The following is a 26,465-nucleotide window of genomic DNA, read 5'->3' on the forward strand; positions in this document are numbered from 1 at the left end:
GACCATTGCCTGGAATGAATTTATCATATCTGAAATAAGTACAGTGTTCTCTCGATTTTCACGGGTTCAAACTTCGCGAATAGCCCATACCACGGTTTTAAAAAAAATATTAATTAAAAAATACTTCACGGGTTTTTTTCTATACAGTTGTTCCCGCCCGATGATGTCATATGTCATCGCCAAACTAATAATTTTTGCAAATAAATAACAAAAAAAATATTGTTAATAAATAATTATGTTTATAAATATCAGGATCACTAAGTGTCTTAATCAATGGTGAGTACCAGTAATAATGGTGAGTAAATGGTTGTTAAGAGAATGGGAAAAGGTAATTTAGGGGTTTAAAGTCTTTTAAAGGCTTGTGATACTGTCCACAGTAAATACTGTGTATTTACTTCCGCATCTCTACTTCGCGGAAATTCTACTTTCGCGGGTGGTCTCGGAACGCATCCCCCGCAAAAATCGAGGGAACACTGTATTCTTAACATTAAGTGGGATATGTTATAAGTACTGTACAATATTCATTGGGTTGTTGAAATAGGTAGTAGCATTTCTCACCTCTAAATGCTGTCATAATAGTGGAATAGCTTCTTGATGAAGACAGGAGAGGCTTTCGCAGCCCCTCACCAACTCCTTGTTCATGTTCCTCTTCACTGAAGGGAAATAGTAATCAACAACTGAGTTCAACGTTCTCCTCTGCAAAGCTGGTTTACAAGAAGTTGTGCTAAATAAAGGAAACATCTTTAATATTATTCTAGGATGAAAATAGCCTTGCTTTTGATTACTTCCTGTTCCATGTTGAAGAGGCAGTTCCAGCAATCAATGTAATGACTACTCTGCACATACATTAACAATACAGCCGCTTTATGGGACTGAAAAATTGAGGGGACCCAAGCAGGGGTAGGTTCCAACTAACCTTGCTGCTGGTTTGCTTCCTTAAGATGGCGACCACATGCACAGTGCTGAAAACTCAACTTATGCACATCCTCAGAAGAAAAACATTTAAAAAAATAATAATAATAAATTAAAAAAAATTGATGGCATGCTTTGGATTTTTCAAGCCTTCCCTGAGCCAGGAAGCCCTCCTCATTCTCATTCTTCCCAATCCCTTCCCTGCCCACTCACAGATCTTTCTTTCCTCCTTTCTTCCCCCTAACTTTCTTTTTCTTGGAGTTCCTTTCAGGGTGGGAGGGAAAACCAAATAAAAATGGGAAGGAGGCAAGGACAAAAAATGTTGCATGCATGGCTTCAAAACAAGAGAAAGGCATTTTACAGCCGCTTTATGGGACTGAAAAGTTGAGGGGACCCAAGCAGGGGTGATTTCTAATTTATCTTGCTGCCTGCTTGCTTCCTCAAGATGGCAACCGCATACACAGTGCCAGAAACTGGGCTTCTGTACATGCTCAGAATAAAAAATTAACTTAAAATTTAAAATTTAAATTAACTTTTTTTTAAAGGAAGCCAAAAACAAGACAATGACTGCATGCACAGTGCTGGACACTTGGCTTCTCCACATGCTCAGGGGGAAAAAATACACTTTAAAAAAAAATTCAAAAAAATTAAAAAAAAACTAAAAAAGAACCCGAAAACAAAATGGCGACCACATGCACAGTGCTGGAAATCCATCTTCAGCTTCTGCACATGCTCAGAAGAGAAAATGTTTTTAAAAATAAAATAATAAAAATAAAAATAAAAAATAAATGGCAGCGCTCATGGACTGGCATGACCAATTCGGTTCAAAGAGGTCATCGTGACATCACCTGTGGGTTGCTACTGATTTGGGGGAATCAGTCTAAAGTGGGAGAAACTCACTCCTGGGATGGTTCCATGCAAGCAGTAGCCACATGTGTCAGCCACTAGTGCAAGTGGAGCTACATTTATTTATTCAATTTTATTTATTTATTTATTCAATTTTTATGCCGCCCTTCTCCTTAGACTCAGGGCGGCTTACAACATGTTAGCAACAGTACCTTTTAACAGAGCCAGCATATTGCCCCCACAATCCAGGTCCTCATTTTACCCACCTCAGAAGGATGGAAGACTGAGTCGACCTTAAGCCGGTGATGAGATTTGAACCACTGACATACAGATCTACAGTGGCTGCAATACAGCACTCTACCTGCTGCACCACCCCAGCTACATACATTCGCTCGCCACTTACATGGCCTTGTTCCAAATGGGCAACAGCCCAGTACTGGGTTGAGGCCTGGGAGTTTTGTATCTGTGTTTTATTCATTTCCGAAATATGGATTGGATAGATGAAGAGTTGGAGTTATTAAAGAATAATGGAATGGTATTTTATGTTTTCTGATTAGAAGACATCAAGATGGCAAAGATTCCCTTTGGCAAGGCAAACTTAACTGGCAAAAATTACAATTACAAAAAATTACAGCTAGGCAGGCAAAAGGAAGCTCGGACTTGGCACTGACCATGATGGGGCTGATGGGCAAGGAGGAGAGAGGCTGCAGGTATTCCAGGTGCAGAAGGTGACCGCTGTGGGCACTCAGCATCTTCAGGATCCAGATGGGAAGCCGGTTACCTGGCGCAGGGGGTCCTCTGGGGAGAGGTGCAACAACACCGAGCACGTGAGGGACAATGGGTAGGGGAGAGAAAAAACCTGCGATGCATCAAAGACGCGAAAGGTGAACCACGAAGTGGTGAGCGATCACTGTGCTTAATTCACATTCCTAAAATAAAATACCAGTTTTTCTTTTCTGCCTTTTTCCTGTTTTTAAATCATTTTCCATTTTGTCATATAGTTTAAATGGAGATTTTATGAATAGTGTTGACACTATTTTTTCCAAGTCACCTATGGAGAATCAGGGAACAGACCTTGAAGGCAGGGGGAAAAAGAAAGCCCTACCTCTTGGGTCCCCCATAGAAATAAGTCTGGCAGACATTATGGAGTTCATAGATGGATGGCATTAAAGATGAGAAGCAGTAGTTTAACCTGAACATATAAAGGAAAACTTAAGATGCTTGGCTGGAAATGAAGCTCACTTACCAAATCTCTTTCTGGATTTCCTTTTCTTTCACTCTGTTTTATTTGTTCATGTGGATGGCCCCATATTCTTTCTGGAGTGTGTTTAGAGTAGAGTAGAGTAGAGTAGAGTAGAATAGAGTAGAGTAGAGTAGAGAAGAGTAGAGCAAAGCAGAACAGAACAGAACAGAATTTTATTGCCCAAGTGTAATTGGACACAAGGAATTCGTCTTGGTGTACATGCTCTCGGTGTACATAAAATAAAAAAAAGGTTCATCAAGAATCATAAGGTACAACACTTAATGATAATCTGGTACAAATAAGCAATCAAATCATATTAGGAACCAATCAATATAAATTGTAAGGATACAAGCAACAAAGTTACAGTCATACATTCATTTGCGGAAGGAGATGGGTGATGAGTAGAGTAGAGTAAAGTAAAGTAGAGTAGAGTAGAGTAGACTAGACTGGACTGGACTGGAATGGACTCGACTGGACTGGATTGGAATGGAATGGAATATAATTTTATCTTGGTGCATATGCATATTTTTCTTATGGTGTGCCAACCGTACCTGCACCCAAGCACAAGTTGCTCGTTTACACCTATTCCCCATTTCCTGCTTTTCTTTCCATTTTAATATTTTAATTATTATTTTATGATATAGCCTACAAAGAAAATACAAAAGTAAATAGTAGGGAAAATAGGGAAGGGAAAAGGGAGAAGAAAATTGAAGGAAAGAAAAGGGGGCAAAGGAAAAAAAGGCATTGACTTCCGACTCCCTTTGTGCAGTAGAATTAGGCATCATTAGGCATTGATTAACATCAAACCTCAACTTTTCACTTTTACATAATCATATTAACTAGCCATTTCTGTATCAGCAAATCTATGTAATCAAGCACAAAGTCCCAAAGCAGTTTCAAAGGAGAAATAAAAGTATTTGTATATTTTTTTGTCTTCATCAAAACTATAAATTTAGCCATCTCGCCTAACTCCAGTAATTTTTACAGTCATTTGTCCATTATGGCTGTTATGTATTAAGAACATAACTGCTATTTTATTTTTTTATTTTGTCCAATACACAACAATACACAATGAAGGTTATAGTGGTTATACTTGAGTAAAATTTATTAGAGAAAGAATAGAAGTGAAAATTTAGGAATAGAATATATCAATTAGAGAATAGAAGGATATTATGAGAGTAGTATAAAAGGATCAGAATAGAAGAATAGTCGATATGATATATAAGATATAGGAGAGACAATAGGACAGGGGACGGGAGGCACGCTAGTGCACTTACGCACACCACTTATTGACCTCTTAGGAATCTGGAGAGATCAACTCTGGATAGTCTGAGGGTAAAATGTTGTGGGTTAGGGGAAGATACTACGGAGTCTGGTAATGAGTTCCATGCTTTGACAACTCGATTACTAAAGTTGTATTTTTTACAGTCCAATTTGGAGAGGTTAATATTAAACGTGTATCTGTTGTGTGCTCTTGTGTTGATGTTGTTGAAGCTGAAGTAGTCGTTGACAGGTAGGATGTTGCAGCATATGGAAGCTGTTGATTGGTTGAGCCATCTGACTGCTCTGTATAAAAGGGAGAGCTGTCAGCCTGCTCCTTTGCTGGATCTTACTTGTTACTGGAATAAAGAACTGCATTTTGCAAGTTTGTCTCAAGCCTCTTCAGTCCCAGAACTTAACAGTAGGATTAAGGTAATCTTTCATTTTTTTTAAACTTTTTTTAAAGAAAATATATTCTTTATTGGAAATAAATAGGAAGAGAGATACATAAAGCAAAATGACTATATGAATATTGGTACAAATGAATATGAAATAAGAGTATACAGTTATAAATCAAAATACACACTTACATATATTAAAAAAATAAGAGAGAAAGAGAAGGAAAGAAAAAGGGAAAGAAAAGAGAAGAGGAAAAATTAAAAATAAAAGAAAGAAAAAGAAAGAAAGAATAATTAAATTTGTATCTATAAATTTATCAGATGTCGTAAATGGTGTCAACTTATCTGTTGACCCAGCTTTTAAGATCTTTACTATCGATATAGATGAAAGTTTTAAGTTTCTAAACTTGAGTTAGAGTTTAAGTTTTGTCGTTTTGAATTTGTTCATCCTTTTATCAATGATTCATAATGTTATTTTATAAGTTTGTGGGATAGTTGTTTGGGTGAAGGGTAAAAGGATCATGATGGATACAAGCCTGTCTCAAGCCTCTTCAGTCCCAGAACGTAACAGTGGGAATTGTGGTAACCTTCCATTTCTTGTTTCTACTTTTCACACTTATCACACATTTAGCTGTCTGCTAATGCTGGGACAGCTAAACCTATTTTAAGACCTTCTGTGTCCTTATTTTGTCATTAACAATGATTTATATTCTTTTGCCCTGGAATATCTAAAGGGCATCTATATTTTGCAATTTTTACACGCAGGAATAACAAGCTTGGCTGGAGAAGTGACCTTTTGGATCAACGAGAGAAACCAAGAACAATGGGTTCAACAGAAGAAATTAAAACTATTCAAACATTTTTTAAATACCAGCATTCATTTATAACTTTCAAGGTAAGGTGGGTAATACTTGAAAATATTACATCTTAACTTTGAAACTACAAAAGACCCTCCATTTCTTTTTTTATAAATGTGAGGTTTTTTCTCCACAATTTCCATATACATATCAATGCATATACCTTAAAATGTATCAATAATATTCACTATTATACATTTTATCCCATCATTCTTAAATCAATATTCTATTTTGCATCTGTATACCATTTATTTCGGTGTATAAGATGCACCTTTTTGAGGGAAAAAGGTGTGTCGAAAACTGGCTGCGTCTTATACACCGAACGTAGCATTGGATAGGGGGATTTGGGCGGCGGTCAGCAGCGGTGGCAGTCAGCAGCGAGCCTCCAGCCTGGAAATGCTGTTGCTGCCACTGCTGACCGCCACCCAATTTCAGCCCTACCAGAATGCGCCGGGAGTGTACCCCTGTGCGCGCGCCCCTGCCCGGCGCATGATTTGGCTTCTGCGCATTTTGGTAATGAAAAATTAAAATTGGTCACTGTATAACTTCCTTCAAAAACCCATGGAAAGATACATGCTCGGTTTTACAAGACAAAATAGAAAGACCCATGTTTGTAGGAAACAAATGAAAGCATACAATGTCATCAAGAGAGTAAAAGAATTGAAATGGGCTGGTCACATATCAAAAGGAACTGATAGCAGGTGGAACAAAGCAGTCATAGAATGGCTCTCACTGGGTAAAAAATGTTCTCATGAAATGTATTAATGACATCAGCAAGTATTGTGGGTCCATTTGACAAAAGAAAGTTCAGGATTGCATGGGTTGGAAACATGTGGAAAAGGCCTCCATTCTGCAGTGGATAGACAATGGCTAAAATGATGATGATGATGATGATTGACGCTTATGTTGTTATCCTTCATTCTGTTTTTTGTTTGTTTGTTTGTTGTTTGTTTGTTTATTTCTTTCTTTATTTGTTTGTTTGTTTATTAGATTTGTATGCCGCCCCTCTCCGCAGACTTGGGCCAGCTAACAACAGTAAAAAGACAACGTAAACAAATCTAATATTAAAAAGAAATCTAAAAACCCCAATTTAAGAAATCAGTCATACATACAGTCATACCATACATAAATTTTATAAGCCTAGGGGAAGGGAATATTTTAATTCCCCCATGCCTGACGACAGAAGTGGGTTTTTAAGAGCTTACAAAAGGCAAGGAGGGTGGGGGCAACTCTGATATCTGGGGGGAGTTGGTTCCATAGGGTCGGGGCCGCCACAGAGAAGGCTCTTCTCCTGGGTCCCACCAAACGACATTGTTTAGTCGATGGGACCCGGACAAGGCCAACTCTGTGGGACCTAACTGGTCGCTGGGATTCGTGCGGCAGAAGGTGGTCCCGGAGATATTCTGGTCCGATGCCATGAAGGGCTTTATAGGTCATAACCAACACTTCGAATTGTGACCGGAAACTGATCGGCAACCAATGCGGACTAGGAATGCTAATCTTGTAACGAAATGTACTGTATATCTGTTCTATATCTAATATTGCATTATGTATTGAGATTTCCTTTATTTGATGAGTCTTCATTGGATTTCTTTCAGAAAACTTTGAATAATAAATGTGGGGTCCTAACTGTATTTTCTATAGTAGAAGGAAGGTTCAAAATTTCTCTCTCTCTCTCTCTCTCTTTATTTATTTGTTTGTTTGTTTATACTTCTATGCCGCCCAATCCTGAAGGACTCTGGGCAGCTTACAACAATATACAAAATACAGCCCCACCAATCTTCATTGCTTAGTTGGTGGAACCTGGAGAAGGCCAACCCTGCACGATCTTATTGGTCTCTGGGAGATATGCGGCAGGAGACGGTCCCATAGATAGTCTGGCCCTAAGCCATGTAGGTGTTTATAGGTAATTGCTTTTCAATTAAGTGTTTTTAATAGGAAAGTGAACACAAGAACAAGGGGGTACAGTCTGAGGTTAGTTAGGGGAAAGATCAGAAGCAACGTGAGAAAATATTATTTTACTGAAAGAGTAGTAGATGCTTGGAACAAACTTCCAGCAAACGTGGTTGGTAAATCTACAGTAACTGAATTTAAACATGCCTGGGATAAACATGTATCCATCCTAAAATAAAATACAGGGAATGGTATGAGGCAGACTAGATGAACCATGAGGTCTTTTTCTGCTGTCAATTTTCTATGTTTCTATGTTTCTAACTCTAGTTATGGTCCCTAGAGGCCTCAAGGCTGAAAAAAGTTCCTTCTAGGAAGTGAGGTCCAAGATGAATAAATCTGGTTACATCAGATTTTAAAGGGAATCTGCTACTTCAGTCTCTCTCTCTCTCTTTCTCTTTCTATCTCTCTCTTTTTTCTCTCTCTCTCTCTGTCTTTTTTTCTCTCTGTGTGTGTGTGTTCATTTTTCCTGAATGAACTTGCCTGAATATGTCTATAAATAAGTTGGTAAATAAGTTGGTAAATAAGCCTAGAACTGTACTAGAAAGGGACATAGAATAGAATTCTTTATTGGCCAAGTGTGATTGGACACACAAGGAATTTGTCTTGGTGCATATGCTCTCGGTGTACATAAAAGAAAATATAGATTGGTTACTTTATAGGTGTTAGTACATCCACATTCAACATAGAGGAAATATCAATTCAACAAACAAATGGCTCTCTACATGATTCTCTTCTTGTTCAATAGCTGGATGGGCTGGTTAACATGTGTAGGGATGCTTGATTCCTTCTTCAGTAAAATTATGAATAGGTTTTATGATTGTTGGATGGAACCGAGAGAAATGCCACAGTTTTTTTATCCTGTCTTCCATTTCTTTGTAGGCCATTTCCACTGCCTGTGAGTTGGGAATCTTTGATCTGCTGAAAGAGTCAGGAGAACTTCTGTCCTCCATGACTTTGGCTGATAACTTGAAGACCAGCCTCATTGGGATGCAGAGGTTGCTGGAGGTCTGTGTGGGATTAAAGCTCCTGACACTGGAATGGAAGGATGGCAAAGGTAATCCTGTGAAAAGCAAAAAGCAACTGGAAATGGCCAACAATTGTTCCATAATAGTAAGCGATGCGTGGCTGCACCTGTGGAATTTGTAGATAGGGGACTTCCAGAAATCACAGTCCAGAAAACTGATATAGTGTGTAGTAACCGGATTTGTGTATGTGTTTGTATGTGTTGAATTCATCATTACTGTCTTTGAGATTTGGTCTACCCTGCTTCATAATGCATTTTACTCTTCCTAAATTTTTATATCACATTGGATGAAAAAACCCTATCTGAAGGCTGACTCCAACTTACGAGAAGGGGCTTTCAGGTATTGCTATTGCTAACATGTTGTAAGCTGCCCTGAATCTAAGGAGAAGGGTGGGATAAAAATCGAATAAATAAATAAGTCAATGCCCTTTCTGATTGAGTTTTAGACCTGGAGAATCAGCTCTGCAGACCAAAGAGCAGCAAGACCTTGTGGTTAGGTGGTTGCTCTTTTTAAACCACTCATGTTCTGGCTGTCACTGTTCTTTCAGTTTTGCAAGAGATATGAGAAAAGAGCTGTCTTATATGGTATCCTTTTTAAAAAAATTAGCTCTCCCTACTTCTGCCAGTTCCCAAAATATGTGGCAAGCATGGTAATTGCACAGGGTGAGACCACATGTGTTTGTGTTCCTGTTTTTAATGCACCTTTTAAAAATGCCTTGTTTGTTTTCTTTTGTAAAAACTTTTTTTTCTTTTTGTAGTTATGTACAGTATGTTAACTTTTTTTAAAAAATGAAAAGCACACTATAATTTACAAATACATTTACTGTACACTGGCTAATAGGTGATAGAATAACACATTGTGTGAATCCTTGTTTGCTTGAAAGATAATTACAAATCGTTTTATTCCCTTAAAGGCAGGGAATAAAAGGCAGGATTATTTGCACCCATCATGCAGCACTTAGATCTCGAAGTCAGGTTGTCAGTTTTCAGCTGACAAGCTCAGCATCTTTAATAGCTGAGCCATTGCACCCCCTTTTAGATTACAATTTACAAATGCATCTTACACTGGCCAATAAGGTGATTTCAAAACATTGATTTAACAGTACAACAGAGCTATAGAATGTCATATTGTGTATGACATATTCTTTGCTTTAGAGATCAGTTTTATTCCCCTAAGAGTCAGGATTATTTGCACCTGTGATTATATTATTATAATGCTTCTTTCTTGCATTCTGTTGTGTATGATGCTCAGAAACTGCCTAGGTAGATCCCTGCAGATTTTGTGGCAAAGTTTTTCAGAAGAGCTTTGCCACCACTTCCTTCCTATGGATAGGAGAAAGTGACCAGCCCAAAGTCACCCATCAGACTTTGTGTGTAACATGGGACAGGAATTTACTCTCTCCAGTTTTCAATCCTGATACATTAATAATTACACCAAACTGGGTCTCATAACTTTGTCATAGGCTTGACATAAATACAGCATACTTTGTTTTTAAAGAAGTAGTTTAAGGCTATCTCGCAAGTATCATTCTAATAAATTGAAAGATAGTTACATACAACATACCTTATTTTTTTTTTTTTTTTAGATCTTTATGGAAACACAGATTTTACCAATCTTTACCTGGTCAAATCAAGCCCAAAGTCTCAGTATTATTCCATGAAGTTCTATTCTGAAGTTATGTATCCATCAATGCAACTTTTGCCTGATGTTGTGAGGTAAACAGACACAATTCTGGACTAGGGTACTAGAATAAATAAAAACAGAGCTGAAAGGGTATTTTATGTTATGTTACTGACTTGATGTTGCTCCTGACAATTTTCCATATATTTTAATTGATTCCATTATTAAAAGGCTTTGCATGAGGGATACTGGAACAGAAATCCAAACTCCAATAATAAAAGCAAGAAAAGTCCACTTTTGGAGTTATGCTAAGAGACTTAAAGTTTATGACTGATAGGTAACTTTTTGTAAATAGGAGGAGTAATTGACTTGAATAATGTTTTAAGATGTTGTCATGGATTTAACAATATGCAGTTAATTTTTCAAAGAAATATGAACTATGAAAACACTGATATTATGTGACCCTATGGCTTAGCAATTGTAATTCTAGCAGTCAGTTGCCATAATTATGTGAGGAGTGCACTGACCATTAAGGAAGAGGGATCATAAATTATAACTTTCCTATTGACTTTGCTTGCAGGAAGCTGACGGAAAGTTATGACCACTGTATAGATTCTGCAATGGCTAGAACTCCAAGGGCCTATCATTCAATACTGTTGTAATTTTGAATGGTTGGTAAACAAATGGTTGCAACCTGAGGACTACCTGTATATCACTGCGGTCTTCATCAGATAGGCCTCCCCAGACCTGTTTGCCAATTACTAGAATGACCATCTCTGTTCATAACATTGAAACTCAACAATGAAAGGAACCTCTTGATTTAGAAGCAGCTCTATTTGACCTAATGTGGTCCAACATTCATCTTAAAACAAAAAGATTTTGGTGATTTTTTTTTCATTATAGATTCATCAATAGTGAATTTATAAACCTGAAGAAATGAAACTGCTCCTGAAATTTCCTTTAATCCAAAAACATTGCATCTGTGGAATGCTGCCCAGCGACCCTGTTTTAGGGTGATTTGCTTCCTCCTTAATCAGGAGGTAGTTGACGAACACTTGCAGGGTAGTGCTGAGGATTTTAATGAGTTTTTCACAGATAAAATCACTCAGATCTGAACAGACCTTGACCCTGAATGGAATGCAGTGTCGGCTGACAATGAGTCAGTTGAGATGAAGGGGCCCATCCTAATATGTATGGGAGGAGTTTGATCTGGTGATAACTGATGAAGTGGATAAGGCCATGGGAGCTGTGAATTCCACCACCTGTTTATTGGACCTGTGTCCCTCCTGGCTGGTTTTGGCCAGCAGGGAGGTGACATGGAGTTGGTCCCAGGAGATTACCAATGCTTCATTGAGGGAGGGGTCCTTTCCAGCTCCCTACAAGGAGGCACTTGTGTGCCCCCTCCTCATGAAGCTTTCCCTGGATCCAGCTATATTTAATAACTATCACCCAGTCTCTAATAATAAAACCTCCAATAATATCTACAAGAAACCGCTGGATGAGATCATCCAAGGTCATGGGGTGAGTTTTCATCAGTATGTTGATGATACTCAGCTATACATCTCCACCCTGTGTCCACTCAGTAAAGTAGTGGAAGTAATGTGCCGGGGTCTGGAGGCTGTTAGGGTCTGGAGGGGTGCTAACAGGCTCAAACTCAATCCTGACAAGACGGAGTGGCTGTGAGTTCTGCCTCCCAAGGACACCTCCATCTGTCTATCCATTACACTGAGGGGGGACTTTTGACCCCCTCAGAGAGGGATGAACTTGGCATCCTCCACGATTCCATCTTTTGGCTGTTGCAAGAGGGGCGTTTGCCAAGGTTCACATGGTGCACCAGTTATGGACCTACCTGGATAGGGAGTCTCTACTCATAGTCATTCATGCCCTTATCACCTCGAGGTTTGACTACTGCAATGCTCTCTATATGGGGCTACCTCTGAAGAGCGTTTGGAAACAACAAATTGTGCTGAATGCAGCCGTGCAAGCAGTCATGTGCCTCCTAAGGTATGCTCATGTTTCTTCAGCACTCCGTGGACTGCATTGGCTGCCAATTGGTTTTCAGACATGATTCAAAATGTTGATTATGACCTATAAAGCCCTACATGGTATCGGACCAGATTACTTGCTTGACCACCTCCTGCCGTATGAATCTAAGCGTTCAGTTAGGTCCCACAGAATTGGCCATCTCCCGGTCCTGTCAACTAGACAATGTTGCTTTGTGGGGCCTAGGGGAAGAGCTTTCTCTGTGAGGGGCCCAATTCTCTGGAATCAGCTCCCCCCAGTAATTTGCACTGCCTCCACCCTCTTTGCCTTCCACAAGAATTTGAAAACTATTTGTGCCGCCAGGCTTGGGGTCACTAGTCCCTAGCCTCTGACCAATGAGTATGTGGTATGTCTGTGGTCTGAATATGAATGAATGATTTTTAATGTTGTAGCTTTTTTAGAATGGTTTTAGATTAGTTATTTATATTAATTGGATCTAAGATGTTTTATTGTATATTGTTTTTTTATATGTTGTGAGCCGCCCCGAGTCCACGGAGAGGGGCAGCATACAAGTCCAATAAATAAACAAATAAACATTAAAAGAACCGAACAAACATGTATACTGCTACCTTTTTAATGAAATTACCAGATTGTGCTGAACTATACTTGAGAAAGTCAAGGAAAACTGGGCTCATAATGCCAAGATTATTATCTTGTTCCTTTCTAACTTTTTAAAAATTCTTCTAGGCAAGGGAAAAATCAGATTTCATCAATATATGGCTCTCCCAACATTTTTGAGGTCATTTACAGGTAAAACATTAAAATTTTAAAGAATGGTCATTAAATAAATTGTTTCATGGGCAACTAACCAATTTGATTAATCTTCACAATTTTGGTGCTTTTTCTGTTACTCTTTTTTACAATTTTTAAAATTTTATTTAGGAGATTAAAGTACAAAATATAAAAGAAAAAAATACCTTGCTTCTCTGAAAATATGACCAGGTCTTATTTTCTTTTGGACCCCAAAATAAGTACCAGATATTATTTGGGGAGGATGTCTTATTCATTTACTTTAGGACCACCGCAGCCAGGCCTTCCACATGGTGATACCAGTCATATCGCTGCTCGACTTCTTCTATGGACACTCATGGCTGCCTACAGCCAGATGCTATGTGGGTCATCACACCAGGGTCGTCACTTGCAGCAGGAGGTCACATGGCATATCTCACCAGTATCGCTGCTCATGGCAGGAGACTATGTGGCTCATTGCACCAGTGTTGCAGCTCACAGCAGGAGACAGCATGGCATGTTGCAACATTGCATTCGCGAGCAGCAACACCGACACAATGAGCCATGTGGCCTCCTGCCATGAACAGCAACACCAGTGAGATTTGCCACATCTAGTATCCTGCCACTATAACATGTAGCAACACTGGCATGATAAGTGGCTATAGAAGTCAGTCAGCAGCACAACAGGTGTTAGGGTGTGGGAGGTCCTAAAGTAAGCTGGTGCAGGGCACATTGGGCAGCTCCACCCCCATCACCCTAGCTTGATTTTTATGCATACGCATTGCCCCACCTTGTACAACCAGATGATGGGATGGAGTGGGCAGGGCTTTACTAGGGCTTATTTTGGAGGCAGAGTTTATATTAGGTGCAGCTATGAAAATTGGGCTAGGGCTTGTTTGGGGGTTAAGTCATATTTTCAAGAAAATGGCATTAACAGAGACAAAACTAGATAAGAATGTTTTAAAAAATCTGAATTAAAATAACAAAATACAATAATACACATTCCCACTAGTTGAACTCTGACAATTCTATTGCAACAATAATAACTTCCCCCTTTGCAGAGCAGGTCCAACATTTATAAGTTTTTACATCTATTTGGAAGCCAACTGACCTGTCATTCATTACATATATGAAAGAAAAACATAGCTAACAGGTTAAACAACAGTGAAGTTAAAGTTCAAGGCACTCTGTGAACAATCTGTTTTTATAATTTACTCATAGAAAGTCTACATGGTTTCTTATTTACTACAAATCACCCCAAACTTTATCTTTGATCTGTCCAGAATCGCATAGCCTCATTTGTTAATTTTATTAATGAAACTTTCCTTAGGCATCTCATTTCCAAAGTTCATAGGTTTCTGTTTTAAATGTATCTACAACATCCATTGTTGAAATATTCTCCTTAACAACAGTATTGTTGCCAAGAAAGTCCAGTCCATCCTTTATTAATTACATTGTCTCAGAATTTCTTATATCTATATTCCTTTCAATCTTTTCTGACAGATTGTATTCACCAAATCAAGTATTTTTAATAGCAATAGATCAGTTTTTTGTCCAGTTGCAAATAATTGCAATTTTCAGCTATTGAATACTGTCTTCCTTGACTGTTATTATATAGAAACCTTTTTATGTCTATATATAAAATAAACCCCTAAAGTTTCAAATAAGATCTGCAAGAGCCTTCTTTTTTCAAATACTTCCCAAAAAATCTTATCTCATTTTTGAAATATTTGAGAAATCCACTGTTCTTTTTTTTAAAGATAAGAGAAACACATCAGGCAAAGGCCAGTGTCCACAAGGAAAGGCTTTTCCCCCCCCAAGAATAAAAAATGATTAAAGAAAGGAATTTTCCCATCAAAAATCAAGAAACAAAATATTTTTTAAAAAGCTAGAAAGAGCAAAATTTATAATATAATCCCAGGTAAATGCAAGTCCAATTGGAGGGCATTCACTGCCTCCCCCCCCCCGAAAAAAATTCATCACAAACCTCTATGGCTAAAATGAAAGTAATTTGCTGAAACGACAAAAAAAAGTCCAGCAAGGGGTAATAAAATAGGTTAGAAGTCAACTATTCATAAACCATAGTAAAGCTTTAAAAAGAGCAATTAAAACTCAGACCTGCTTGAGAAAAATAAACAGCTGAAAGGAATTGTTAGCAAGAGAACAAACTTTCTGAAATCAAGAATTCTGCCCATACCCTCTTCTTCGAAGGTATATGATTACCTGGAGGCAGGGGTGGGTTCCAACTTACATGCATGCGCAGGTAACAAAAAATCTGGAGGAAAAACCCAAAGTAAGAAAAAAGGGGATGACCACGTGCACAGTGTTGGAACTCAGCTTCTGCACATGCTCAGGAGTAAAAATAAAAAAATAAACAAATGCAGTGGTACCTCTACTTACAAACTTAATTCATTCCGTGACCAGGTTCTTAAGTAGAAACGTTTGTAAGAAGAAGCAATTTTTCCCATAGGAATCAATGTAAAAGCAAATAATGTATGAGGGTGGGTGGAGGGCCTGTTTCCTCTCAGGAGATTCCTAGAGAGGCCCCACGGAGGCTTCTCCCTGCCTTTTCCTGTGACAGTTTCAGAGGCTCGGGTACGTAAGTGGAAAATGGTTCTTGAAAAGAGGAAGAAAAATCTTAAACACCCAGTTCTTATCTAGAAAAGCTCGTAAGTAGAGGCATTTGTAGTTAGAGGTACCACTGTATTAAAAATTTTTTTTTAAAGATGCTGCCGGAACCAACCAATCTGTTTTGGTGACATCATCATGACATCATCAACAAGTTACTACTGATTCGGGCAAACCAGTCCAACTGGGAGGAACCCCAACCCTGTCTGAAGGTCTTCTTGGGTCTTTCTTAGTCTGTCCTTCAAAAAAGAGAGCAAAGCCACCAAATAACCAGCTTTTTTTGGGGGGGGGGAAATCAGCTGTTCATTGGCAGGTGAAAAAGAACTATGTAATCTTAGGGAAGGAGTCCAGAGCTGTGCCATATGCTTTTAACCCATCATTATCATCATATTGAACCTGTCTTTTATGGCACTGGCTATTGTTTTGTCACCCTAACCCTAATCCTAACCCTAATAGTGTTATGCTGGGCTTCACGTTACAAGCCCCCAGTAATGTCCAAAGGAGAAATTCAAACACACACATTTGTAAAGTAAATAAAGTTGGTTGATGAAAAGGAAAATACTGTCCAAAACGCACTTTTAATCAGCTCTCCCACCCACAACAAGCCTTGAATGCTGTGAAAAACATAAAACAAAAGCAAAGCAGATAAAAAGCAGCTGTGAAGACATCACAGCCACCCCCCCCTTCAAGAGTCCTCATGCTTAAACTTAACTGTGAATTGTTCCACAAAGTCCTTGTAAATCCTGAAGCCATTCACAAAGGTCTTTGTAAATTTCTGAAGCAAACCACAAGTCTCTTTCTCTGAAAACGAATAAACTCCCATACCAAGAGGCAACAACACTGGCAATTTATCAGCAGCCCCATTAGCCTAATTGCCCCAGCCACAGGTGTTCTCCTTTATTTCCTATAATACTTGCACAGTTGTTCCTTCCTTGACATCAACCTGCATCTGCGAACATCTATGAATGCTTTCTCTTCTGAAACTAACAATGATGATGATGATTATGACCGTTCACTAATGGGGTAATTAGCTAATGGGCTGCCTGTAATTACCTCCTCCGGTGATCCTACTTTACTAGACTCTTCCCCTGACACAGACGCTTTGCTATCGGAAGCTGTTGGCAGTAAAACTGACCTCTGAGAATGTGAGGATTCTCCCACATCAGCCCCTACAGTCCTTGGAGCAGGAGTTGGCCCAAAGCCAAACACAACAAATAGATTAGGCATTTCTTTTTAATGTACAAATCACTACTCTGCAACTATATGAATCTGCATTGTTACAAGAACATTATAACGTTGTCTATTGAAATGGCAGGACTGTGTCATGTATCATGTACAGTCTTCCAAATTCTGGTCACCATCATGTAAAAAAATTCCTTTTCATTGAAACATAAACAGATATGTAAAAACAATAACAACAATAGCAGTTTATAAAGTTATATTTACATATGTTTACTTGGTTTATGTTTAGTTTTTATTTTAATTCTAGATCAAAGGAAGAGTTACAAACCACATCTAGTTTTTTAAATGAGCTCTGGCCTGTCCTAGGAAAAGAAGTGCTTTCTGCCTTTGACCTGTCCCAGTTCCCACTCATTTGTGATGTGGGTGGTAAGTACAAGCAGTGGTTACCCATCTTCTTCACATGCTAGACCAATGGATGGATTAATTTCTTAGCTTCTTTTACCAATTGTTTCATCTGTAATTAGAAAAGGGGGAAAACTTATAGCAAAACCACTATGGGATGTTGATACCAAATCTTGACAAATACCCCCATTTTAAAGTGGATTAACTAATCACCTTGAATTTATTTTATTTATTTGTTTATTTTGTCAAGTACATATGGGTGGTATACAGAGATATAATAATATTTATATACATGGTACTAGTAAAAGAGAAACATTAGGACAGGGGACGGAAGGCACTTGGGTGCACTTATACACACTCCTTACTGACTTCTTAGGAATTTAGAAAGGTCAACAGAGGATAGTCTAAGGGTAAAGTTTGTGGGGTTAGGTGATGATACTACACAGCCTGGTAGTGAGTTCAATGCATCAACTACACGGTTACTAAAGTCGTATTTCCTACAGTCGTGTTTAGAGTGGTTTACTTTAAGTTTGTATCTGTGGTGCGGTCGTGTTTGTTGTGGTTGAAGCTGAAATAGTTGTTGCCAGGAAGGACATTGTAGTAGATGATTTTATGGGCTAAGGCCGTGTTTACAATGATGTACTTCTAAGCATTCTAAACCTAACTCCAGTTGCAAGTAGAGTAGTGGAGGGCTCTTCAAGTAAAGTATCCCTGGACATTTTCAGTGTTTAGGCCCGAAATGCAGTGTGGGTTCCAGACAGATGAACTGTATTCAAGAATTGGTCTGGTGAAAGTTTTGTATGCTCTGGTTAGTAGTGTGAAATTACCAGAGAAGAAACTATGTAGAATTAGGTTAACAACACTTGAAGCCTTTTTCTCGATGTTGTTGTAGTAGTCTTTGGCACTTAGATCATTTGATATAAGTTTTCCAAGGTCTTTTACAGAGTGGGGGTTGTCTGTAAGGTCTTGTTTGTTCTGATTCTTTTTGCCAATGTGTAAGATAGAGCATTTTATGGTTTAGATTTGGAGTTGTCAAATGATTGACCATTCAGACATAAAGTCAATGTCTTTTTGGAAAGTAGCTGTGTAATCATTGGTGTTGAAAAGTTTTACATCGTCAGCGAAGAGAATCCAGTTGCTTACAATGTGATTGCAAAGGTCATTTATATAGAATATGAAGAATGTTGGTTCAAGTACCATGCCTTGGGGTACACCACTCTTAACCGGAACAGGATTAGATATGATACTTCCTATTTTGACCACTTGTTGTCTATTTGATAAGAATGCAGTTATCCATCTATGGAGGGATCCTAAGATGCCCTTGAATTTGAGTTTTAGAAGTAGTTTGTCATGAACCACTGAGTCAAAGGCTTTACAGAAGTCAATATAAATTGCATCTATTGATTTGCCCTGATCAAGATATGTAGCCCATATGTTTTTGCAGTGAAAGAGTTGCAGGTTGCAAGATAATTTTTTTCTGAAACCAAATTGTTTGTTAGAGATTAGGTTGTTAGTCTCTAGTTGGAGGGTAATTGATTAGTTTATGATTGATTCCATGACTTTGCATGTGATGCAGCAATGTGAGATTGATCTGCAGTTTTCAACTAGAGTGGGATCTCCTTTTTTGAAAATTTGGATGACCATTGTTTTCGACCATAGTTTTGGTAGTGAGCTGGTCATGAATGATTATTAAAAGATTATGCTTAGTGGTTCAGCTATGGCTGTGGAAAGCTTTTTTAGGAAGTATGCACATAGACCATCAGGCCCAATTGATAGAGAAGGTTTAAGATCATGTGGTGCTTTTTCAACATTGTCTTCTGTGAAGTCTATTTGGGTTAAATCGTTGTGAGTGTTTGAGGTATGATTAGGAAATTTTGGAAGATGAGCCATTGCTGTTTACAATAACTGAGCCAAAGAATGTGTTGAAGAGGTTAGCTTTGGTTAATTTATCATAGCATTCTTTGTTGTTAGATCTTTTTAGTGATGGGATGGGTTTTGAATCCCTGAGTTTGTCATTTACAAAGTTGTAGAATGCACAGTTGGATTTGGTGTGCAGGAGGTTTTCCTCTTGTTTGCTGTGGTAGTTGAAGCATTTTGTCTTTATTTGATGTATATATTTTTGTAGCAGCTTTTGAAGTTGGTTATGTGATCTTTTTTGTTTTTCCACCAGAGATATTTTTTTTAGTTTGTAGTTTTCTTAATTAATTGGGTCAGTTGTTTTTCTTGTTTATGGTAGTCATTAGTGATACATGTAGTCTGATAATTCTTTTGACTTCAAGCAAGAATATGTTGTAGAGGTCATTGGCATCGGCAGAGTTTGCCAGTCAAGAGTTGAGATCTCGGCGTCTATGAGTTCATAGTTGGCTTTTTAAAAAATTGTACTTTGTATAATAATGTAAATTGTACATTATTAGGGTGAATCTTGGAGTGGTGTAGGTTGAGGCTGAAGTTAATCATGCTGGGATTGCTGTTGTAAAAATGTTCTTTTATTTGTTGTCCATAAATTGTGCTTTTGCTATTGCAAAATATGAGGTCTAGGCAACTGTTAAGTCTAGTATTGTTTGTTACTAGTTGGTCGAGTCCCAGATTGGTAACAGCCTTGTATACTGTAGTAGTATGGATGGGTTCCATAGTGAATTTGTTTAGGATCCAGTTAATGTGAGTTAGGTTGATGTAACCAAGGAAGATAAGGGGGTGTGGGCAGGAGGCTGCCCACATTAATGGTGAGGTTAATTTGTTTGCATGGGTGATGTCAGGGAGGGTAAGGTCATGTGCAATTGATACTATACAATAGAGAAATTGGCACAGGCTATTTAAAAAGTAAAGACAGTTAGGAAAACAGTCTTCTCCTGCCTTTTTGCAGTGCTAGCCAAGATGGAAGGAACTGAAATCAGAGAATAGCAGGCTCATGAACAAAGGACCCAAAAACTGGATTTGATTAGGGAGTATTGGGGAGTTAAAAAAACCATGACTGAAGATGTTATAGGACTTGGTGGCCTTTGAGATGATGTTCAGGTTTTTTCCCCCTACTCAATCTGTATCAAATATCATTTCTCTGGACATTGTGAATATGCAGTGCATCTATCCTGAGGAATTTTGGAATTCTCAATATAGTTTGGAATTCTCAATATCAAAATTAAGAAACAATTGGCTCAATCTCCGTTCTTTCCCTGCTGTTAGTACTATTTGTTTACCATGATATGAAGAGCATACCAATTTGAAATATGTTTGTTTCATTTTTTTAAATTATTAGATTCCAATTAATCTGATATGCAGATTAGAGAAATAATAGGCAGCTAGTTACAGGTAAAAAAGCTGGACATGTATAAAGGTTTGTTTTGCAGTTACTTAATTATGTTCTGTTCTTTCTTTAAGGAAACACTGGTGGCTTAGCTAAGGAAGTGATTTCACTCTATCCAAAATGTACTGTTACCATTTTTGACCTTCCTAAACTAACAGAAGCCTTCAAGAACCATTGTTTGCCTTCAGAAGAATCCCAGATCACTTTCCATGCAGGTAAAAGTGTATGTGATACAATCTTCCAAATGGGTTGAACTCATGTCTTGCTAAGCAAAAGAGGTTTTTGTAGGCAGAAGGGCAGACTGGATTAGGATGCTATGATTTTGAAAGGAAGAACAGATTATTCTGTCAGAATAATTTGGAAGACATGGTGCTTTATGAAGTTTTACTTATTTTTTGTAGGTGATTTTTTTAAAGATCCTATTCCTGAAGCGGACCTGTACATTTTGGCCAGGACTCTGCATGACTGGTCAGATGAGAGATGTTTCCATGTGTTACACAAAGTGTACCAGGCCTGCAAACCTGGTAGGTGTTTTTCAATCATGGAAAGTTAAAGCAGCTAGGAAACTGGCTCAGGTTTTCAGCTTCCTGAAATCTAGTATAATTTTAAATTCATGATTCAACTTTTTTGAGTCTTGAACTGGCATTTTAGTGCTGGAAAAATTGTGATTCAGGATTAATTCCAGCTGCTACCTCTGCTCTATACCCCAAATGACCTGTGTTGTGCACATCAGATTCAGTCATATTTTAGTGACTTTGCTATGAAAAATGCAACTAGACCTCTCAGTGTGTCCCTGTGACTCTTTGCTACTTCTTGGTAATATATATCAGCAATCTTTCTAAGCTTGTAAAAATGACTGTGTTGATAAATAATAGCCTGTTATTTGTAATGGTGGAAGAATATAAAAACAAGCCAATTACCTGTACTCAGGGAGTGGCGTGACGGGCCCGGGCCAAGGGGGGCCCGGCATCCACCAAAAACTCCCCAACCCCGATTGAGACAAACTCTGCCACTGCGGAGCTTCTCCGACCGCGGCCCGCACCAAGACAACAAAAGAGCCAGGGCTTGCACGACTGGTGAGGGGGGGGGACTCCCTTTCGAAGCTCCCAGGGGATCCCCTTCCCTCCCACGGCCGGGAGGGGAACGAAGAAGGGGGAAGCGAAGAGAGAAGGCTGGCAGGCGCCGGTTTTTGTATGGCCCGAACGAGTCGCCTCTCTCTCTCCATCTCTCCCCGCCCGGCCGCAGACAAAGGAGCTGCTCGGCGCCATCCTGCAAGGCACAGGGAAGGTGGAAAAGGTGGGAGGTGGTCAGATCTCTCCCCCCGGGGCAGGGGAGGGAAAGTGGGGGCGAGGCAAGAGAGAGGGGGGAGGCCGGAAGGAGGGGAGAAAGCGGGGAGGCTTGGCTGCCGGGTAGCTGAAAAGGAAGAAGCCGGTTTTGGAGCTGCCCCCTTAAAACGCGAAGCGTGTAGCCGATGCGGGCACCATGGCTCCGTCTTGCAAGAGGTGGCTCGCCAACGAGGGAAGCAAGCATCTGCTCGCGACAGCCAGCAATGCTGCTGATAGCAATCACCCGATTGCTGGGAAGGCGTCTCAAAAGCCTCCTCAGAGGGTTTAAAGCAGGGGCTGGAAGATTGCCCCCCCCCCCCCCCGCATTTTGAAAGGGAGAATCCAGCAGTCAAAATAGATGAGAGCTGATCATTGTGAGTGCTGAGACAGAGTTGTAAAACTTCGGAGAGATGGGTGGGGGTTTGGTAGAGGGAGTGCGAAGCTTCGGAAAGAGGGTGGAAGGACCTTTGGGGGGTAATTTCTTTCTCTCTCAACATTCAAATAATACAATGCACCATCTAATTTTCCACGAATAAAATGCTGTATTTTCTTAGTAACTAATATCAATCATCCCAAAAGTTGCAAAAGGTTTTTTTCTAATTTTGTCATCCAGTTACATACATTTTCTTTTAGTTAAATTCCCTCCTTAATGTTCCTTCAAAAAATATTTCTAACTTATTAACCAGTATGCCAAAGTGCTAAATTCAATTCCATTTATGCATTAATCCAAATCAGTATCACCTACTGCATATCGTATTATAATCAATACTTCTAACTTTATTAAAACAGATCAGCAATTCCTAAATTCATATATCTAAATAGAAAAATAGAAGTTAAAAAAGAGCAAACAAAACAATACTCTAAGCTTAATCAACCCTTCTCAAACTCCAATTTCTTCAATCTGAGCAGAACTTTGAACCAAACCCTTTTTTAAATTTTTTGTATCCCCTTTTAATCCCCTTTTCCATTTTATTCTTTCTATTCTTCCTTCTAGGAAGAAAGGATTTTGTTAGAAAAATAAAGGGGTTATTGGATCAAACTTTGGACACTTGACAAGTTAGTTATGATGGTGGCCATGTCCCAGGGTTATGTGAACATCTTTTGGGATGTTCAAGCAGCTGCAAGGATTAACTTAATGACTGTGGCAAGAAAGGTGGTAAAGTGAGGCAGAACTCACTTAATAACCGTCTTACTCAGGAGATAGAAACATTGGCCTCATTGGTTCATTTACTGATGGTTCAAAGTCGCAACGGCCCTGAATAAAGTGACATGGCCCTTTTTAACACTTAGCACCTTCGCAGCAGCCCGATGATCGGAGGATCAAAACTTTGCTGCCGTTTCATTTTTATGACCGTTGCTGTGTGTCCTGAGGTCACGTGACCCCCTTTTGTTTCTAACCGATCCACGCCCAGGCATGGAAATGTGCCACTCAGACATTATACTTTTCTGCTCACACCGGAAAAAAATTAAAGGGAACACTGCTTGAAGATATCTGGCTGGGGAATTCTGGGAGTTGAAGTCCAGATATCTTCAGGTTGCCAAGGTTGGGAAACACTGGCCTATGGGACCGCCTCGCTTGGTGTAAAGCGGGAAATGATCCCCGGGGGATGGAGTGGCTCGGTGACTTAAAGTAGTTTTAAAATGGCGGGGGGCCCAGACACTTAGGCTGTATGGGGCCCCAAAATTCCTGATGGCGGCCCTGCCTGTACTTACCAACAAATTTCAGATTGCTAACTGGGGTTGTAGTTCATGCAGTCCAACAACATCTAGGCAAAAACAAGCTCTTTCCACCTAAGCAGAAATAAAATTGCCCCAAAAGTAAAGCAACAAAACATCAGCTCTTTAGCAGCCATATTCCAGGCCAATACCAGGGACTCTGACGAACTCTGTATGAGTGAATCCGGTAAATTCCCAAGCACCCTCTGAAAGCCTTCTGGGTCAACCAGGCGCCTGGGGCAGAACTACCCTGTGGGTAAGGACTGGAGCCTTAAACTCAAGCCATGGCAGAAAATGATCTGACCATGATAAGGGCAAAGTATCTAGGCCTCTTAAATTCAGATCATTACACAACCTCAACCTACACAGACACTCTGCTCCCAAGATAGTGGGTTGTGAGTCCCTTTGTGAAGTTGGACTTAGGAATTCAGGTAAGCTTGTTGCTCATGTACCTGCTTCCCAGGTACATGTCAACAGCCCTGCTCATGCTACTCGAGGAGGTGGCTGGGTTGGCAGTGGATTTCTCCAGAATTATTGTTCTAGGGGACTTCAATATACCATCACTCAGCAAATCCTCTGGGTTGGTGTGGGAGTTCATGGCTTCCATGGCAACCATGGACCTGACTCAGGTAATTCAGGGTCTGACCCATGAAGGGGGACACACTCCTGACATAGTAGTCCTCTCGGAGCAGATCTTTTGGGATATAATAGCCACTCCTCCCCACCCTTCCCTGGGGTCGCGGCTGATGCCCCACCTGAAATCCAGCCGAGCACATCTCAGAGAGAGGAACGTCTCCCTCTGGGCCCAGCCACAAATTGGACAACCATTTGTCTGAACTGGTATAAGGCTTCCTACCTGAGTAGGAGGTAGGATTAGAAGACCTCCAAAGTCTCTTCCAACTCTGTTATTCTGTTATTTTGTATATGGTGACCTGAAACTGTATAGAAAAACACCATCTGAAATGAAGGATTCATAATATTAATTGAGGTGTTTTCAAAGCATTATGAATAGTGTATTGGACTGTTGAAATACTGTAGTAGCAATTTTTCATCTCTGAATAATTGAAAAATGTATTTTTAAACAGGTGGTGGTGTCTTAATAGTGGAAATGCTTCTTGATGAAGACAAAAGGGGGCCTTTAATTGCCCATTTCTACTCCTTATTAATGTTGGTCCTCGCTGAAGGGAAAGAACGGTCATCAACCGAGTTTAATGTGCTCCTCTGCAAAGCTGGTTTTCAAAAAATTGAGTTAAAGAAGGGAAGCCTCTTTCATATTATTCTAGGAAGAAAATAATGCTGCCCCTGATTCCTTCCTGTTCAATGTGTAAGAGAATTTTTAGTAATCAAAGCCTTGATCTATTAATTACAAGTATATTCTATTCTTCTTCCACAGTCCATAGAGTACATAGATGATCGTTTTCTCATCACACAATGTTTCACCTTAACTAGAGTTCCCTGATTATGGCTGCAAAATTACTGAGAAACAATTCTGGGCAATAAAGGGATAAAAGAAATTCTCATCACATGATAAAAATGAATCTCCTCATAAATCTTCAGTTTTTCCCATTCTGAGATACAAAGACAATCTTCTTACACACATTAAACAGAGGACAGAGTAATAGGAAAAAATCTGGTGGGTATGGATCAGGATTCTAAACCATACATTGCTTTGCTGATTCAAAATGCAATTAAGCCCTAGAACACACAAATAATGTAATAGGTGCTAACAAGATGAATAAAAACGTTAATTGTAGGATTGCAAGCCTAGCCATAAGAAAATTAATAGTTAGTGCTGGGAAATTAAGGTTTTTAAATAATGGCTATGGTAAAATAACAATTTCAGAAATATTCTCTCATTCTTTCTATGCCTAGTTATATATTTCAATACATATGAATTAACCCAATCAGTAAGATATCTTTATTAGCACTGTAACCTATTAATAGGCTACTTATACACAGCGGTGGGCTACGAGTCGGATGCTAAATTGCGCTCGCTGCCACGGCTCGTATGTTCTTGCAGAACCACTGCGATTTTGCTGCTGCACCTGTGGAGGAAGCAAAATCGCGGACGGAGCTGCAGGTGAGCCCGTGTTTCAGCATGCACGAAAGCAAAAAAACCTTGCCGAAATATGGGCACATCTGCAGTTCCATGAGCGATTTTGCTTCCTTCACCGGTGCAGCAGAAAAATTGTGCTGGTCCCACAAGAATTTACAAGCCACGGCGGCAAGTGCAATTTAGCATTCTGGCTCGTAGCCCACAGCTGCTTATAGATATTATAACAATCATTTTTTTTAAAAAAAATTGTTTACATAGGTTGTAAAAGGGACTTATAACTCCATTGCTCTTTAAGCTTTTCTGTTTCATCATTGGTACTAAATATTTCAATAAACTAATTTGCATACTGTGTTAATATTTTAGTTGTGTCCTGGTCTCTAGTTCAAATACTGTACCTTTAGGATATTGTCATACAATATTATTCTGTAAAGAAGCCTCATTCAATATAGCAATAAAGTTCAGAAATGACATCTCTGAAAACAAAATTATTTCTAAACAGAGTATGCACCAGGCCCAACACAGATGGTTGACACCTATTTTTTATTTCCTTTCTATGAGAAAATTTATTCTCATTCTTTGCTTTATTATCATAATCAGGTAGCAAACAAGTAAAAGATCAACGTGATTAGATCTGCCTTGAGTTTCAGTGCTATGGCGGATAATATGAATTTAACCCTTCCAACTGATTTTTCAATTGTTTTGGATGCTTTTCATTCTCTAGTTCTGGGAGATTTTGACAAGGTGTGAAGATGTGATAAGCTCCAACGATATACTTCACCTTTCAGTCTTGTGGCTGATTAAATTAAGTTAATCCCAGTGTTTAAGAGAGGTTTTCAATGATTCATATTTTCCTTGCATTATTACTGAAAAAAGTATCTTTGGTTTGTGAAATATGTACAATTATACACCAATCTCAGATACCTATTTCTGAGAAAAGTTACCAATGAGATGATACCTTTGTAATTTTAT

The 26,465-nt window shown here is 39.1% G+C and overlaps 1 protein-coding gene across 1 annotated transcript; it reads left to right on the forward strand.

Moving 5' to 3' along the window:
• The first annotated feature begins 5,460 nt into the window (after positions 1–5,460).
• On the forward strand, positions 5,461–24,858 carry LOC139167360 (acetylserotonin O-methyltransferase-like). Its single transcript, XM_070751829.1, has 8 exons — positions 5,461–5,554; positions 8,349–8,523; positions 10,080–10,209; positions 12,845–12,907; positions 17,004–17,122; positions 20,474–20,614; positions 20,801–20,923; positions 24,526–24,858. Exons 1-8 carry the CDS (start codon positions 5,483–5,485, stop codon positions 24,732–24,734), a joined length of 1,032 nt encoding a protein of 343 aa, XP_070607930.1. The 5' UTR covers positions 5,461–5,482; the 3' UTR covers positions 24,735–24,858.
• The last annotated feature ends 1,607 nt before the right edge of the window (positions 24,859–26,465 follow it).

The sequence above is a fragment of the Erythrolamprus reginae genome, chromosome 4, assembly GCF_031021105.1.
Source record: "Erythrolamprus reginae isolate rEryReg1 chromosome 4, rEryReg1.hap1, whole genome shotgun sequence".
Lineage (NCBI taxonomy): Eukaryota > Metazoa > Chordata > Lepidosauria > Squamata > Dipsadidae > Erythrolamprus > Erythrolamprus reginae.